Source organism: Chiloscyllium plagiosum, chromosome 9 (assembly GCF_004010195.1).
Source record: "Chiloscyllium plagiosum isolate BGI_BamShark_2017 chromosome 9, ASM401019v2, whole genome shotgun sequence".
Lineage (NCBI taxonomy): Eukaryota > Metazoa > Chordata > Chondrichthyes > Orectolobiformes > Hemiscylliidae > Chiloscyllium > Chiloscyllium plagiosum.
The window spans coordinates 13,749,102-13,764,729 of NC_057718.1; the positions used below are offsets into that span (position 1 = coordinate 13,749,102).

Consider the following 15,628-nt stretch of genomic DNA (forward strand, 5'->3'; position numbering starts at 1 on the left):
CCTCCTAGCAGAGTGCTTTAGGGAACATCTCCCAGACATCTGCACCAATCAACCAAACCGCCCCGTGGCTCAACATTTGAACTCCCCCTCCCACTCTGCCGAGGATATGGAGGTGCTGGGCCTCCTTCACCGCCGCTCCCTCACCACCGGACGCCTGGAGGAAGAACGCCTCATCTTCCGCCTCGGAACACTTCAACCCCAGGGCATCAATGTGGACTTCAACAGCTTCCTCATTTCCCCTTCCCCCACCTCTTCCTAGTTTCAAACTTCCAGCGCCGCACTGTCCCCTTGACTTGTCCGACCTGCCTCGCTCCTTTTCCACCGATTCACTCCACCCTCTCCTCCCTGACCTATCACCTTCATCCCCTCCCCCACTCACCTATTGTACTCTATGCTATTTTCTCCCCACCCCCACCCTCCTCTAGCTTATCTCTCCACGCTTCAGGCTCTCTGCCTTTATTCCTGATGAAGGGCTTTTGTCCGAAACGTCGATTTTGCTGCTCGTCGGATGCTGCCTGAATTGCTGTGCTCTTCCAGCACCACTGATCCAGAATAAGATTTGGGCCAATCAAGAATAGTAGGAAGTTGTGCGTGGAGTCAGAGGAGATAGGGAAAGCCTAAATGAATACTTTTCGTCAGTATTCACACTACAAAAAGACAATGTGGTCGAGGAGAATACTGAGATACAGGCTACTAGACTAGATGGGATTGAGGTGCATAAGAAGAAGGTGTTAGCAATCCTGTGTAAAGTGTAAAAATAGATAAGTCCCCTGGGCCGATTGGGATTTATCCTAGGATTCTCTGCGAAGCCAGGGAGGAGATTGCCGAGCCTTTGGCTTTGATCTTTGTCATCATTGTCTACAGGAATAGTGCCAGAAGACTGGAGGATAACAAATATTGTTCCCTTGTTCAAGAAGGAGAGTAGAGACAATCCTGGAAATGATAGACCTGTGAGCTTTACTTTGGTTGTGGGTAAAGTGTTGGAAAGGGTTATAAGAGATAGGATTTATTATCATCTAGAGAGAAATAAATTGATTAGGAATGGTCAACATTGTTCTGTGAAGGGTAGGTCGTGCCTCACAAACCTTGTTGAGATCATTGAGAAGGTGATCAAACAGGTGGATGAGGGTAAAGCGGTTGATGTGCTGTGTATGAATTTCACTAAGGCATTGATAAAGTTCCCTGTGGTAGGCGATTGCACAAAATACAGAGACATGGGATTGAGGATGATTTAGCAGTTTGAATCAGAAATTGGTTAGCTTAAAGATGACAGAGGGTGGTGGTTGATGGAAAATATTCATCCTGGAGTTCAGTTACTATGGGGTACTGCAAGGATCTGTTTTGGGTCCACTGTTATTTTTCATTTGAATAAATGACCTGGATGAGGGCATAGAAGGATAAGTTAGTAAATTTGCGGGTGACACAAGGTCGGTAGAGTTGTGGATAGTGAGAAAGGTGGTGTAGGTTACAAATTGACATAGATAAGCTGCAGAGCTGGGCTGAGAGGTGGCAAATGGAGTTTAATGTGGAAAAGTGTGAGGTGATTAATTTTGGAAGGAGTAACAGGAATGCAGAGTACTGGACTAATGGTAAAATTCTTGGTAGTGTAGATGAGCAGAGAGATCTCTGTATCCATAGATCCTAAAAGATTGTCACCCAGGTTGATAAGGTTGTTAAGAAGGTATACAGTGTGCTGGCTTTTATTGGTAGTGGGATTAAGTTTCAGAACCATGAGATCATGCTGTAGCTGTGTGAAACATTGATGCGGCCACATTTGGAATATTGTGTACATTTCTGGTCACTGCATTATTGGAAGGATGTGGAAGCTGTGGAAGGGGTTCAGAAGAGATTTATGAGGATGTTGCCTGGTATGGAGAGTAGGTCTTACAAGGAAAGGCTGCAGGACTTGTTTTCGTTAGAGAGAAGAAGATTGAGAGGCGACTTAATTGAGACATAAGATAATCAGAGGGTTAGATAGGTTGGACAATGAGAGCCTTTTTCCTCAGATGGTGATGGCTAGCACGAGGGGACAGAACTTTAAAGTGAGGGATGACAGATATAGGACAGATGTCAGAGGTGGTTTCTTTACACGAGAGTAGTAGGGGTGTGGAATGCGCTGTCTGCAACTGTAGTAGACTCACCAACTTTAAAGGCATTTAAATGGTCATTGGATAGACATATGGCCAAGAATGGAAGAGTGTAGATGAGATGGGCTTCAGATTGGTTACACAGGTCGGCACAACATTAATGTATAAGGGTCTGTACTGTGCTGTAATGTTCCATGTTCTATGATTTTACTTTCAGAAATCATGCCAGAAACCGGTTGACAAGTACGTTGAATATGATCCTGTGATCATTCTCATTGATGCAATCTTATGTAAAGTTCAAGCTTATAGGCACATCATCCTGAATACCAAAATTAATGTAAGTACTTCTTAAATTACAGTAAAACTTCATGATTAATTCCTTTATAATTACATTAAAATACAACACACACATTCTACATCATGTGACCAAGATATTTGTCATAAAATGCAGCATTTGCTGATAAAACCTTTCTGGTCACACTTATTAACTTGCTGTTTTATTTCCTTTTACAGTTTTGTTCCTTTGCCTTCTGAAGGCATTGATAATGAATAGAGCCAATGGCTAAAAGAAACCAAATGCCCTCCAGCAACGTTAGGGCTTCAATTACTTGTATAATCTTATAAGAGGAATATCACGTCTTATAATATCAGATTGGTTAACACAATGATATTTTTGTAATCATTTTCTTTAGATTCATTGGAAACTGTGCATATTCTGCTTGTTGTGTGAAGCATATCTTCGGTGGTCACAGCTACAGGATTCGCAGCAAATTGTAGATCCAACAGATATAATTCGTTATGCCAAAGAGTGGGATTTCTACCAAATGTTTGGATTAGCTAGTTTGGGTAAGTGGTGTAGTGGTAATCTGGAGCCTCAAATTCCATCATGGTGAAATTTGAATTCAATTTTTAAAAAGTTGGAATTACATGCTCGTCCAATGGCAATCCGTAACCACTGTTGATTGGATTTTACAACAATCAGGTTCACTAATCTGCTTTAGAGAACGAACCTGACCATTCTTAACCCGGTCTGATTTGTGTGACTCCTGACCCACAGCAATATGGTTGATTCATAAGTAGCCTCTGAGATTGCCTATCAAGTCAACCAGTTCAAGGGCAACAGAATGGACAACAAATGCCAGTGATGCCCACATCCCAAGCAGGAATTGTAAATGTCAACCACCGATCTGTTAATGTAATCTAGACAAGGCAAGTGAACTAGAGAAGAAAACATAGCTGCTTTTCACAGGAAAGGTTTCAAATTAAACATTATCTGTGTTGAGTGGCCCCTCTCTTCTCCCCCCCCCCCCCCCATCCAGTGCTATTCTTGGCCCATCGCAAATAATATTTTACATGCTACCCCTTTGCAGCATTATTCAATTCATTGTAAACTGATGAGACCCAGCCTTAGCTTACCACCACCTGTCTTGAATCCTTCACTGTCTGATTTGTCTCACAGGCTATTTGACATTCCATATTTCATCCAAACAAAATATTGGGAAAATGCGAGTCGTTGTCTTCAGTTGATACCACAAAATTAATTCCCTAGTCACTGATTCTATTCCTCGATCAGACCATCCAAAATATTGGAGTCCTGTTTGACACTAAGACAAGCTTCCAAAGCACGTATCCACTCAAACATTAATGCTGCCTATTTGCGCTTGTCCATGCTTCAGCTCATCTTCTAAAACCTTCATCCAGGCCTCATTTTCCTATGAACTTGAGTACTTCTATGCTGTCTTGGTCAGCCACTTCACTCTGCAGAATGGTTGTTTTGCCTCCCTGGTGCCAGAGTCAAGCAGCTCGAGGGTGCACTGTCAAGAGTGGAGGAACAATCAGCAATCATTATCCACATTGCAATCGTTATCCACATTGCAATAACAAGAAAAAGGCAACTGGTCCTGCAGTGAGAATTTGGGGAACTGACTGGAAAATTAGCAGAGCTGAAAATGTGTTGCTGGAACAGCGCAGCAGGTCAGGCAGCATCCAGGGAACAGGAGAATCGACGTTTCGGGCATAAGCCCTTCTTCAGGAAAATTAGCAGGCAAGACATAAAAAGTACTAATCTCCGCATGACTCCAATACCACACACAAGTGAATATGGAACATGAACAATAACTTCCATGAATAAGTGGCTGGAAATTTGGTGCAGGAAAGAGTGGGTGCTTTAAATATTTGAGATATTGGGACTGATTTTGGGAAGATGTCATTGGATGGTTCACACCTCAAGATTGGAAATTGAGTTCCTCATGGTATTCAGTAGGGTTTAAACTAAATTGCAATGGGCGTGGTAACCAGGGGCAAATATTAGAGATGGTTATCAAGATGCACAGAATAATGGGAGAGCTAACGATCAAAAACACTAATTACATTGTTTGATGTGGTCTATGGGCTACCAATGAGAGGAAAGGATTAGGAGGTGCAAAAATTACAGTGCAGTTATAATGGAAGACTTTAGTTATCCAAATATAAAATTGGACAAATCTCCTTTCCAATTCAGGTCTATTAATAGTTTGAAGACTTCAATCAGATCACCCCTTAACCTTCTAAATTTGAGAGTATAATGGTCTAATTTGTGTAATCTCTCTTGTAACATAATCCCTGAAGTCCAGGTATCATTCTTCTTGACCTATGTTGTACTCCCTTTAGGTCAATATATTTTTCTTAATGTGTGGCGCATAGATCTGCTCACAGTACTCCAAGTGGGGTCTAACCAGGGTTTTGTATAATGCAGCCTAACTTTTGGACCTTTGTACTCTCATCCTGTAGATATAGAGGCCATCATTTCATTAGATTTCTTGATTATTTTCTGCACCTGTTTGTGACATTTTAAAGATCTATGTACCTGAACGCTAAGTCTCTTTGGATATCCACCATATTTAACTTCATACTAGCTAGCAAGAACCCTGAGCTAACCTTTTTCAGACCAAAACGGATAATCTTAGACTTGCTCACATCTGCCACTGCTTTGTACGTTCACTTATTCCATCAATATACTTTTGTAATTTTATACTATCGCCGACACTGTCTATAATGTTGCCTAACTTCATGTCATTAGCAAATTTGCATTTGACTTTCTGTCTGATTTAGAGAGATGGCACAGACACAATGAGCTGAATGACCTCCTTCTACACTGTCACAGTTTTGACACACTACAAACGTGAGACCATCCAAAGTTCTCCTATCCTAATGCACCAAATCCTTTCATTCCTCATCACTTGCTCACTTATGTATATTGACCCCAGTCCATCAACAACTAGATTTTCAAATTCTCAGCTTTGTTTTCGGATTCCTTCATGGTCTGTCCCTCCCTATCCCAGTAACCACCTCCAGATCTACAGCCTTCTGAGATCTCTCCCTGGCACCATTTGTGGCAGCTTACCAATTTTAATTGCTCCCACATTGGCAGCCAGCACTTCGAGCTAGTGCATAGGTCCTAATCTCTGGAATTCCATCCGAAACCTTTCAACTCCTCTACTTCTTTATCCTTTAAGACACTCTTTAAAAGCTACTTCTGTGATGAAGTTTTGGTTCCCTGATCCAATATCTCCTTGTGAGGCTCCATGTTGAACTCCATAGAGTCACAGAATTCTACAGCATGGAAACAGACCCTCCGGTCCAATTCGTCCATGCCAACTAGATATCCTAAACTGATCTAGTTCCATTTGCCACTATTTGGCCCATATACCTCGAAACCCTTTTTATTCATGTACCCATCCAGATGCCTTTTAAATGTTGTAATTGTATTAGCCTCTACCACTTCTTGTGGTGGCTCATTCCACACATGCATCACACTCTGCATGAAAACGTTGCCCCTAAGATCCCTTCTAAATCATTCCCCTCTCTCCCCAAACTTATGCCCTTTGGTGCTGGACTCACCCACCTTGGGGTTTACTCACCCCATCCATGCCCCTCATGATTTTATAAACCTCTATAAGGTCACTCTTCAGCACAGCGGCTGAGCTGTTTGCCATCCTTGAGAAGTCAGTAAAATTGGAGAACAGAGGGAAGATATTTAGGAAGGGATGTTGAGAATGTAGGACCTGAAATGGTTTCTTATTCTACATCATAAATTCACCAAGATTTGCAAGTAAAACATTCTAGACCCATGACGGCTACCATCTCGATGGACAAGGGGAGCAAATACACGCAAATGCCACCTCTTGCAACTTCCATTCTAAGCCATTCAATAGCTTGATTTTGAAGTTTATCATTGTTCCTTCAGTGTCACTGGGTCAAATTCCTGCCTTTACTTGCAAATGCTCCTATAGAATATAGAATATAGAATATAGAATATAGAATATAGAATATAGAATATAGAATATAGAATATAGAATATAGAATATAGAATATAGAATATAGAATATAGACGGCCGCTGCTCCCACTCAAATGCTATGAAACAGCTTGAGGTATTTTACAATATAAAAAGCATTGTATAAATTAAAATATTTTTATTTCAAGTATCACTTGCAACAGTGCCACAAAATAATTAAATTAATGTGTCTTTTTTTTTGATGTCTAGAACTAGCAGCATTCCTGAGTGGGACATTTTTCTTCTTGTGGTTAACAAACAACGATTTCATCCAGAAGAAATCAAACTGCAACACATTGCTAATAGCTTTATTATTGTCTGGCTATGGGAAACTCCTTGTGATTCCAGCTGTGATCTGGGAACATGATTATTCACCACTGTACATTGGTCTCATCAAATTCTTTGTGCTTGCATCAAATGCACAAGCTGTCAGAGGTAATGAACTCATTATATCAGATCACCTATTTAATGATCATAATTTGAAATAATATTATGGTCCGAGTCCATTTTGTTCTCTGAAATCCAGTGAGTTTGCAATGTAAAAATGTTTCTGTAGGTACAGTTTTCAATTGTACTGTTCAAACTTGAAATATCCATTTACAGATAATTATATTTTAACATTTACAGTGAAAGTTAACAGTTGACATGAATGCAATATATGTCAGCATCCACCTACCCTATCAGCTCTTTAAAAAGATTTGGAATGTAGTAAACTTAATTTCTGAACAAAAATCATCTTTATTGTTGATGGAAAACTGTGATGGCGGTAGATTTTTACTGCAAATTAATTTTGCTTGTTTTGAGAAAAGCCTTCTGATAAATTTCCATTAAAAGTTAAATGGAAAAGCTCTGGATTTTTAAAACAAAAAGATTAGATGGAAATTCATGATTGATGAGTATGGATTTCTAACATTCACTCCTCTTAGTGTCTGGCCGTGTCAATGTAGGTTAGATTCTACCTTTCATTTTCCAAGCATCAAATGTTTCTGTAGTGAGCAAGTGTGCTCTACAGCTGCCTGTTCACAAAAGACATGGAGCTTGGATGAGATTTTATTTCACAAATATTTACATCATGAATTTTCAGGTGTCAACCAACATTGTAAGAGGAAAAAATCACTTTCTCGCTGTGGAAAGAATAGATTTGAAACAGGAATGAGATAATTAAATCTGTTTTGAATTGTAAATTGGTGCCCTATATTTATCATATGACTCCAATATGTGTATTAAAAGAATCTACTGTCTAAAAGGCAAGCACACTAGTTGTCCAGTGGCAAAGCCTAGGGAAGAGTCACTGGCCACTTATGTGGTTGGAACAAGGTGTGCAGTCATATTCCAGCTCTTTCGTTGTATGGCCACCCTAGTTCTTTCAATGAATCAAACCTCAATGAATCTTTGACATTTTGTGTTTACAGTGATAGAGTGTACAAAACTTCACAGGATCAAAAAATCTAATTCACTGAATGTTTCTTTTTGTAACAACATTTGTGAAAAAAGACCTCCATAGCAATTCATCATACATTTCACAGTGGATGAAATAGTATATACAGCAATAAGTGCACTAACCTTGCTTGCCACTTTTATTTTGCCGGTTTCCTCACTGAACCTCACACTCACACGGCACGTGACCTTTCCAAATAATTCAAAAGCCTGTTTGTTTTACTTCAAGATTCAATGTTAAAAAAAATGCTTAACTATGGAATAGACAAATACTGTACATACTTGAACACATGAATTTCAGTCTTTAAAATGTGAAAATGTCTTCTCATGGTTTGTTTTCTTTTACAGTCGTGCTGAATAGCAGCAGAAGATTTGCATTGTCTGTCATTTTTGTTGGATGGATGGTGGAGCAGTTAACAGCCTGCATCTTTGAACAGCTGAAATTGACCTTATAAGTGTTTCAGAAATATCTAAGAGCATAAGCCATTTGAATTGCTCTTTCTACAAAACTTTTATGGCTTGCACTGATACACACTCTCTGCAACAATCTCCTGAGGGATTTTAACAACCACAGGTAATTTTGTAAGAAAACAAGATCATGAAGTTTCTTTCTAATCATAAAAGCAATCCAACATAAACTTAAAAATCTATATTTAACAATTATTTGGTTCCTATTTGTGTTCAAAATCATTCAATTAAAGCAAATTTTGGAAATAGGCAGAATTATTGTCTTACATTTCTGAAGATAGACTTCTAATCCTGAAGAGCAACATAGCTTTTGTACAAAATAGTGGGCAGATGTCCCATCGACAACTGCAATGGCATCTGTTTGGCATTGTTTAATCCCAGTTAATAAATAAGATTCTGAATCTTGAATATTCTGTTGATTTTTTGCACTTTTCACGACTTTACTGTAGTGATTAGTCACATTCATTCCCTCAAAATATATCTGACTGTTTTATTTACTGAAATAGAAAATCTTTTGAGCAGACCAGCTACATCCGAGTACAGTCAACCCACAAGTTTATTGGAAGCTCATTTAGTTAACTATGGAATGACACTGGTTTAAAAAGAATGTGGTCTGCTATGGCACTGAAATAATATTGATCACTGGTGCGATTTTATTTTTCTTATTTTGTTCAGTTATCTTAGTTGCCAGTAATTGAAATAGATGTGACATCCAATCACATAACTCTTAATTTGTTCATTGCTGTTGGCATTGCTGGCAATGTCTACATTTATTTAATTAGTACACTTAAGGTGCTGTTAAACAACTTGATTGAACCATTGCAGTCCTTATGACGTGAAGAGGGAGTTCCAACAATAACAAAGGAACAGCAGTATCTTTCCAAGTGAGACTGGTGTGCAACTCAGAGAACACGTAGGTATAGGTGTTCCCCAAACACCTGCTGCCTTTCAGCTAACTGTTGATGTAGCCTTGATCTGTTACTCCATTGTATCTTTAGAATCTCGCACACTGCAACAATGGTGCACAGTCTATGCAGGGAGTGAGTGTTTAAGTTGGTGAACAGGGTGCCGATCAAGCATGCCATTTTGTGTTGGATACTGTCAGTGGTCTTGGGTGTTGTGGAATTGCACTAACCCAGGCAAGTGCAGAGTATTTCATCACTCATGATTCGCCTTCTGAGTGGTATCAATAAGGTGAGCATGAAGAGTTAATATTCATGGAGTAAGGGATGAAATATTAGCATTAGAGAATTTGTTAACATATATGAAGCAAAACAAAAAGCAAAAATGGGGCATATTCAAGATAGCAGACTGGCAAGTGGAGTGCTGCAACACTTAAGTGCTGGGGCTTAAGCTATTCACAATCTATGTTAATGACTTTAATGTAGATATAGAAAATAATGTAATTAAGTTTGCCATCTATACAAAGTTGGGTGGGAATAGAAATTGTGATGAAGGTTACTGATGTATTGTTATGGTTTGGAAACTTGGATTCTGAAGTGCAGTGCCAAGTTGGAAGGTTGGGACTGGGATAAGGTGGGGGGAGGGGTAATGGGAAAACTTGTGAAATTCACATTGATGCCGTGTGGCTGGAAGGTCCCAAGGCAGAAGATGAGGCGTTCTTTCTCTAGGCGTCGGGTGGTTCGGGTTGGGCAATGAAAGAGGCCCAGTACAGGGAAATTTCTGTCAAATGTGGACACATTTCCATGTACTTCCGCAGATGTCAGCTACTGTATCCATTGCAGGCGATGTGGTCTCCTCTACACTGGGGAGACAGGACGCCAACTTGTGGATCGTTTCAGAGAACATCTCTGGGACACGTGCAGTAACCAACCCCACCATCCCATGGCTGAACACTTTAACTCCCCATCCCACTCTGTCAAGGATATTCAGGTCCTGGACTGCCTCCATCGCCAAACACTGCCCTCTTGAACAGTCCTACCTGTCCATCTTCCTTCCCATTAATTTTCTCCACCCTCCTCTCCAACCTATCACTTTCATCCCCACCTTCATCTACCTAGTGCATTCCCAGCTACCTTCCACCGCCTCCCATTCCCCCCCGTCCCCAGCCCCAGCCCCCTTCCATTTATCTCTAGGCCCCCTTAGCCCACAAGACCCATTCCTAATGAAGGGCTTATGCCTGAAAAGTCAATTCGCCTGCTCCTCCGATGCTGCCTGACCAGTTGTGCTTCCAATACCACACTCTTTGACTCTGATCTCCAGCATCTGCAGTCTTCATTTTCTCCTACTTCATTTGAGTTCTGAGTGATATGGATTGTCTGGAAGCTTATTTTTAAATATGTAAATAAGATATTAAAAATTAGACAAACAGTTTAATACTTTAGAGGTTAGAAAGGAGGAGTAGGTCTTTTGGCCTTTTATGTCTGCTCTGCCATTCATTATGATTGTTGCTGAACAAAAGAAAAATGAAAGAACTGTTAATGTTCTGAAGGGTTACTGTACCCAAAGACCTGACTTTTTCCAGCAATTTCTATTTTGGTTTCTGATCATAGATGATCATCTAACTGGGTATTCTGCCCATACCCTTTCATCCCTTTGGCACAAAGAATTTCATCTAACTCCTTCTTGACAACATTTAGCGCTTTGGTGTCAATCACATTCTGTGGCAGAAAGATCCACTGGCTCACCACTCCCTGCATAAAATTTCTCTTCATCTCAGTCATTAAACTGTGACCTGTAATTCAGGATTCCCTGGTCATTGGGAAAGTCTTTCTTGCATTTACCTTATGTAGTACTGTTGAAATGTTTTGGGTTCCTATGAAATGGCACCCCCCCCATCTCCTCCCCCCCTTTGTTCTAAACTGCAGTGAATATAGTCCTCACCAATCCAGTTTTTCCTCATATGTCAGTCCTGCTGTCCCCACAAATCAGACTGACAAGCTTTTGTTGCATCCCTTACATAGCCATTCCTTCCATCCTTCCTCAGATAAGGAAACTAAAGCTGTACAAAGTACTTCAGATGTGGTCTCACCAAGGCCCTGAACTATTGCAATAAGACATCTCTACTCCTGTATATAAATCCTCTCGCTATGATGTCCAAAATACCTTTTGTTGCCTTCACCACCTTTTGCACCTGCATGCTTAATTTCAGTGACAGGTGTACAACGGCACTCGGATCTTGTGCACCTCCCCGTTTTCCAATCTACTGCCATTCATATATTATCCACCTTTCTGTTTTTGTTACCTAAGTGGATAACTTTGAATTTACCCACATTATGACTTCAATTGCTATGCATTTGCCACTTACTCAACTTGTCCAAATCACACTGAAGCAGCTGTGCATCCTCGTCACAGCTCACTCTCTCACTTAGCTTTGTGTCATCTACAAACATGGAGATATTAATCATAGTTCCCTCATCCAAATCATGAACATATATTCTGAATAATTGCACTCCGAGCATTGATTCCAGCAGTATGTCACTAGTCACTACCTGCTACATGGAAAAAGACCAATTTATTCCTACTTTGCTTCCTGTCTGCAAACCAATTCTCTATCCACATCAGTACACTAATGCCAATCACATTTGCTTTAATTTTACGTGCTAGTCTCTTATGTGGGACCATATTAAAAGCCTTCTGAAAGTCTAAATAAATCATATCCACTGATTCTGCCCTATCAACTCCACTAGTTACATCCTTGAAGATCTCCAGTAGATTTGTCAAATATGATTTAGCTCTTGTAGATCCATGTTGACAAATACCATGGTCCATGGTGTTGCCATTCTACCATCTATCAGCGTTGACCACGTAATACTGGAAGAAGTTGATAATTTCACATCTAAGCTCCACAGTAAGCAGCAATCAGTCATCTTATTGCTGATACGACACAAACGCCTCAGAAAAGTTCCAGCAATCATTTCAAATCTAAATGACAGTGTGTGGAAAACCACAACCCAAATGAAACCACCAAATTGCAAGTTTGCTGAACCTGCATCTTCAAATTTCTCTACATTGGTGAGGCCTGTACAACATGTGCTAGGCTGGAAGAAAATCTGAACAATATCCACCTTTGTCCCAGATTTGTCCTGTTGACGAGACAAGATTACCAACTCCAAGGTCCTGGATTGTGCTAATTCTGTCAGCATGTACGAATTGGCAAGCCAACAATGTCTGAGCTGGCTCAGCCATATTCAATGGATGTACGCTGTACACCCAAAGACTTTGTATATTGTGAATTGCTCATTGGAACACAATTTTCTGGGCATTAGGACCTCTGCTACATGAACATCAGTAAGTGACCATTCATATTGACATCTAAGAGATTGCTAACTGGAAGTAATCAGTCTAACTGAAAGAGGCCAGTGGAAATGACAGGCTCCACTGGCTGAGAGACCTCAAAGAAAACAGAAACCAGTGAAGCCAACTCCTTCTTCCTCAGCAGCATGGATAGGGTAAATAGACAAGGTCTTTTCTCTGGGGTGAGGGAGTCCAGAACTAGAAGGCATTGGTTTAATGTGCGAGGGAAAAGATTGAAAAGGGATCTAAGGGGCAACTTCTTTCATGAAGGTGGTGCTTGTATGGAATGAGCTGCCAGAGGAAGTGGTGGAGGGTGGTACAATTATAACATTTAAAAGGCATTTGGATGGGTACATGAATAGGTAGGATTTAGAGGGATATGGGACAAGTGTTGGCAAATGGGACTGGATTAATTTAGGATATCTGGTCAGCATAGACGAGTTGGACCAAAGGGTCTGTTTCTGTGCTGTACATCTCTATGACTGTTAAGCCTGGTATGACCATCATACCAGAGTGGGCTCTTGAGCTACAGTAAGTGATACTTAACAGAGTTTACCAAAACTGTGCAAATCATCATCTTGCAAGATAGAATATTGCTCCCCTCTCTGAAGTCAGGAAATATGTTGTACATTACCCAATCTTGCTCTTGTAGCATCAATATTTCTGTGGCAGGTCCAGAAAGTGTCTTTCTAATCAATAGTAACTCTTATTTCAGAGATGTTTAAAGTTTGAGGGGGACCAATCTGCATCAAACATGGCCGACCAGAAGCTTCTAAAGCACCAAAAAGACAGGACCCACTCTACCTGTTGCTGTTCTTTCTGTTTCTAGTTGGACCTTGACAGCTCCTTTCCCAGCCTGTTAATGGTGGATTGGAAATGTCAAGTTAGATTCTCTTTCTTTATAGATCATCATTGCCTGACACTTGCAAGTAATATTTATGACTTACGACATGGCAGTGAACCCTTCTGTTTGTTAAACCAAACACCCAGAAAAGCTCACCTCACCTCATAATCTGCTAAAATATGAGTGACAGAGGACTCCCAAATTCCACTATTTACAGAAAATAATATCAATTTATTCTTTAACTCTAAAAATGAACCATTAAGCAACAACTATTCACAATTCTAAGCCCCCAACACTATAAGAATATTTCAAAACCATACAGCGGCTGTCAACTAAGTGTCTCCTTCCAGCTGAAGGTCCCCCTGGGTCATCTCCTTTCTTTTCCTGCAAATATGTTTCATATGAAAAGGTACCTTTTGATAGAGAGTGTTTCAGTTTCTTGGGTCTCTCTCGATGGCAGGTATTTTGTCTGATTTTCAAAATGTCTGCCTTTTTTATACTCCCAACATCAGATTATCTCATTGGTTCGAGATTGGCAAAATAATAAATTCAAGCTTGATTGGGTTTTAGTATCCTGAGGCATAATTCAAACTGATTGAATTTTTGTCAAAACAGAACCAATTCAGGTATCCATTTCACAGCCAAATGTTATGTATTTTCAATTTTCCAGTACAGTCTAGCTAGTCATATACAGAGGAACCTCGATTACCCGAAGGACACAGGCGGGGAGTATTTTGTTCAGTTAATCGAATTCCGGATAATCAAGTGCTGGATAACATAGTTTAGCCAACCATCAGGACCTTGCAATCTTGCCGGATAATCTGATATTAGGATAACCGAATGCCAGATATTCGAGGTTCCTCTGTAACCGGTGCTTGTAAGCTCTCACTGCACAGGAGCATTCATTCTTTCTTAATGGTACAGTACATGCCTTCAACTTCATAACATGACACAAGGGAAGTGAAAGCTAGTTTGTGGAAGTTAACCATAATATTAAGTATAAATGAAATAATTTATTCTTAAATTGTGTTGTCACTAAAGGTAATTTCTTCAGGATGGTTTCTTTTTCCTTTTTTGAGTGGCCTTTTAATGAGGTATGGATCCATACCCAGACAAGAAAATAGATTGGACCTCTGGAATTGTAGCGCCCATAGAAATTGTATCAAATAATGCTTCAAATTAACATCTCGTGAAAGACAATACCCCCAGACAATGTGACACTCCCTCTATATTCAGCTTGAATATTGAGAGTATGTTAAAATCTCTGGGATGGGTCTTCATTGACACCTAATACAGTTAGGTTTCAACCACACTCTACATTTTTTTTTCAGCATCATCTGGATCTTGCCTGAGTGAAACTAATTATCCTGCACATGTTCTTTTCCCATTGATTAAAAAATATTAATGCTTGGATATCAAAGAGGGAAAATTTCCAATTCAGTCCAAATTTATGCCAAGTAGAGTTAAATGAAGTGCTGGTTGTCCATCAAATATTTTGAAATTATGTACCGCCTAAGTGCATGCATCAAAATTTATTTCCTTGTTCACTCTCTTTGCTTTGCTCCTAGATCAGGAGAGTCCTGGCTACTAATTTACACTGATTTAACATTGAAGCAAAGCAGAAATTGCAATATATTGATGCAACCATGAGTGTAAGTGCAAAGAGAAGCAGAATATAGGGTGTAGGTTTGCTCGCTGAGCTGTAGGTTTGATATCCAGACGTTTCGTTACCTGGCTAGGTAACATCATCAGTAGCGACCTTCAAGTGAAGCGAAGCTGTTGCCTCCTGCTTTCTAGTTATATCTTTCTCCTGGATGGAGTTCCTGGGGTTGTGGTGATGTCATTTCCTGTTTGTTTTCTGAGGAGTTGATAGATGGCATCTCGGTCTATGTGTTTGTTTATGGCGTTGTGGTTGGAGTGCTAGGCCTCTAGGAATTCTCTGGCATGCCTTTGCTTCACCTGTCCCAGGATAGATGGTGATTTTTTTCATCCGTGTGTAGGGCTACAAGGGAGAGAGGGTCGTGTCGTTTTGTGGCTAGCTGGTGTTCGTGTATCCTGGTGGCTAACTTTCTTCCTGTTTGTCCTACGTAGTGTTTGTGGCAGTCCTTGCATGGAATTTTGTAGATGACGTTGGTTTTGTCCATGGGTTGTACTGGGTCTTTTAAGTTTGTTAGTTTTTGTTTGAGAGTGTTGGTGGGTTTGTGTGCTACTAGGATTCCGAG

The 15,628-nt window shown here is 40.2% G+C and overlaps 1 protein-coding gene across 3 annotated transcripts in view; it reads left to right on the forward strand.

The window, feature by feature from the left end:
• Window positions 1-15,628, forward strand: part of arv1 (ARV1 homolog, fatty acid homeostasis modulator) — a 35,318-nt gene that overhangs the window by 8,656 nt on the left and 11,034 nt on the right. For 2 of the 3 annotated variants that reach the window (XR_006312433.1, XR_006312434.1), the window contains exons 2-5: window positions 2,305-2,424; window positions 2,780-2,933; window positions 6,611-6,835; window positions 8,186-8,411. Coding sequence is in view for 1 of the 3 variants with exons in the window: in XM_043695416.1 (XP_043551351.1) it covers window positions 2,305-2,424; window positions 2,780-2,933; window positions 6,611-6,835; window positions 8,186-8,292 (606 nt within the window). In the remaining 2 variants the exon portion in view is untranslated. Of the gene's footprint in view, window positions 1-2,304; window positions 2,425-2,779; window positions 2,934-6,610; window positions 6,836-8,185; window positions 8,714-15,628 lie in introns of those variants that run through there. The other variant, XM_043695416.1, reaches the window with a different exon arrangement.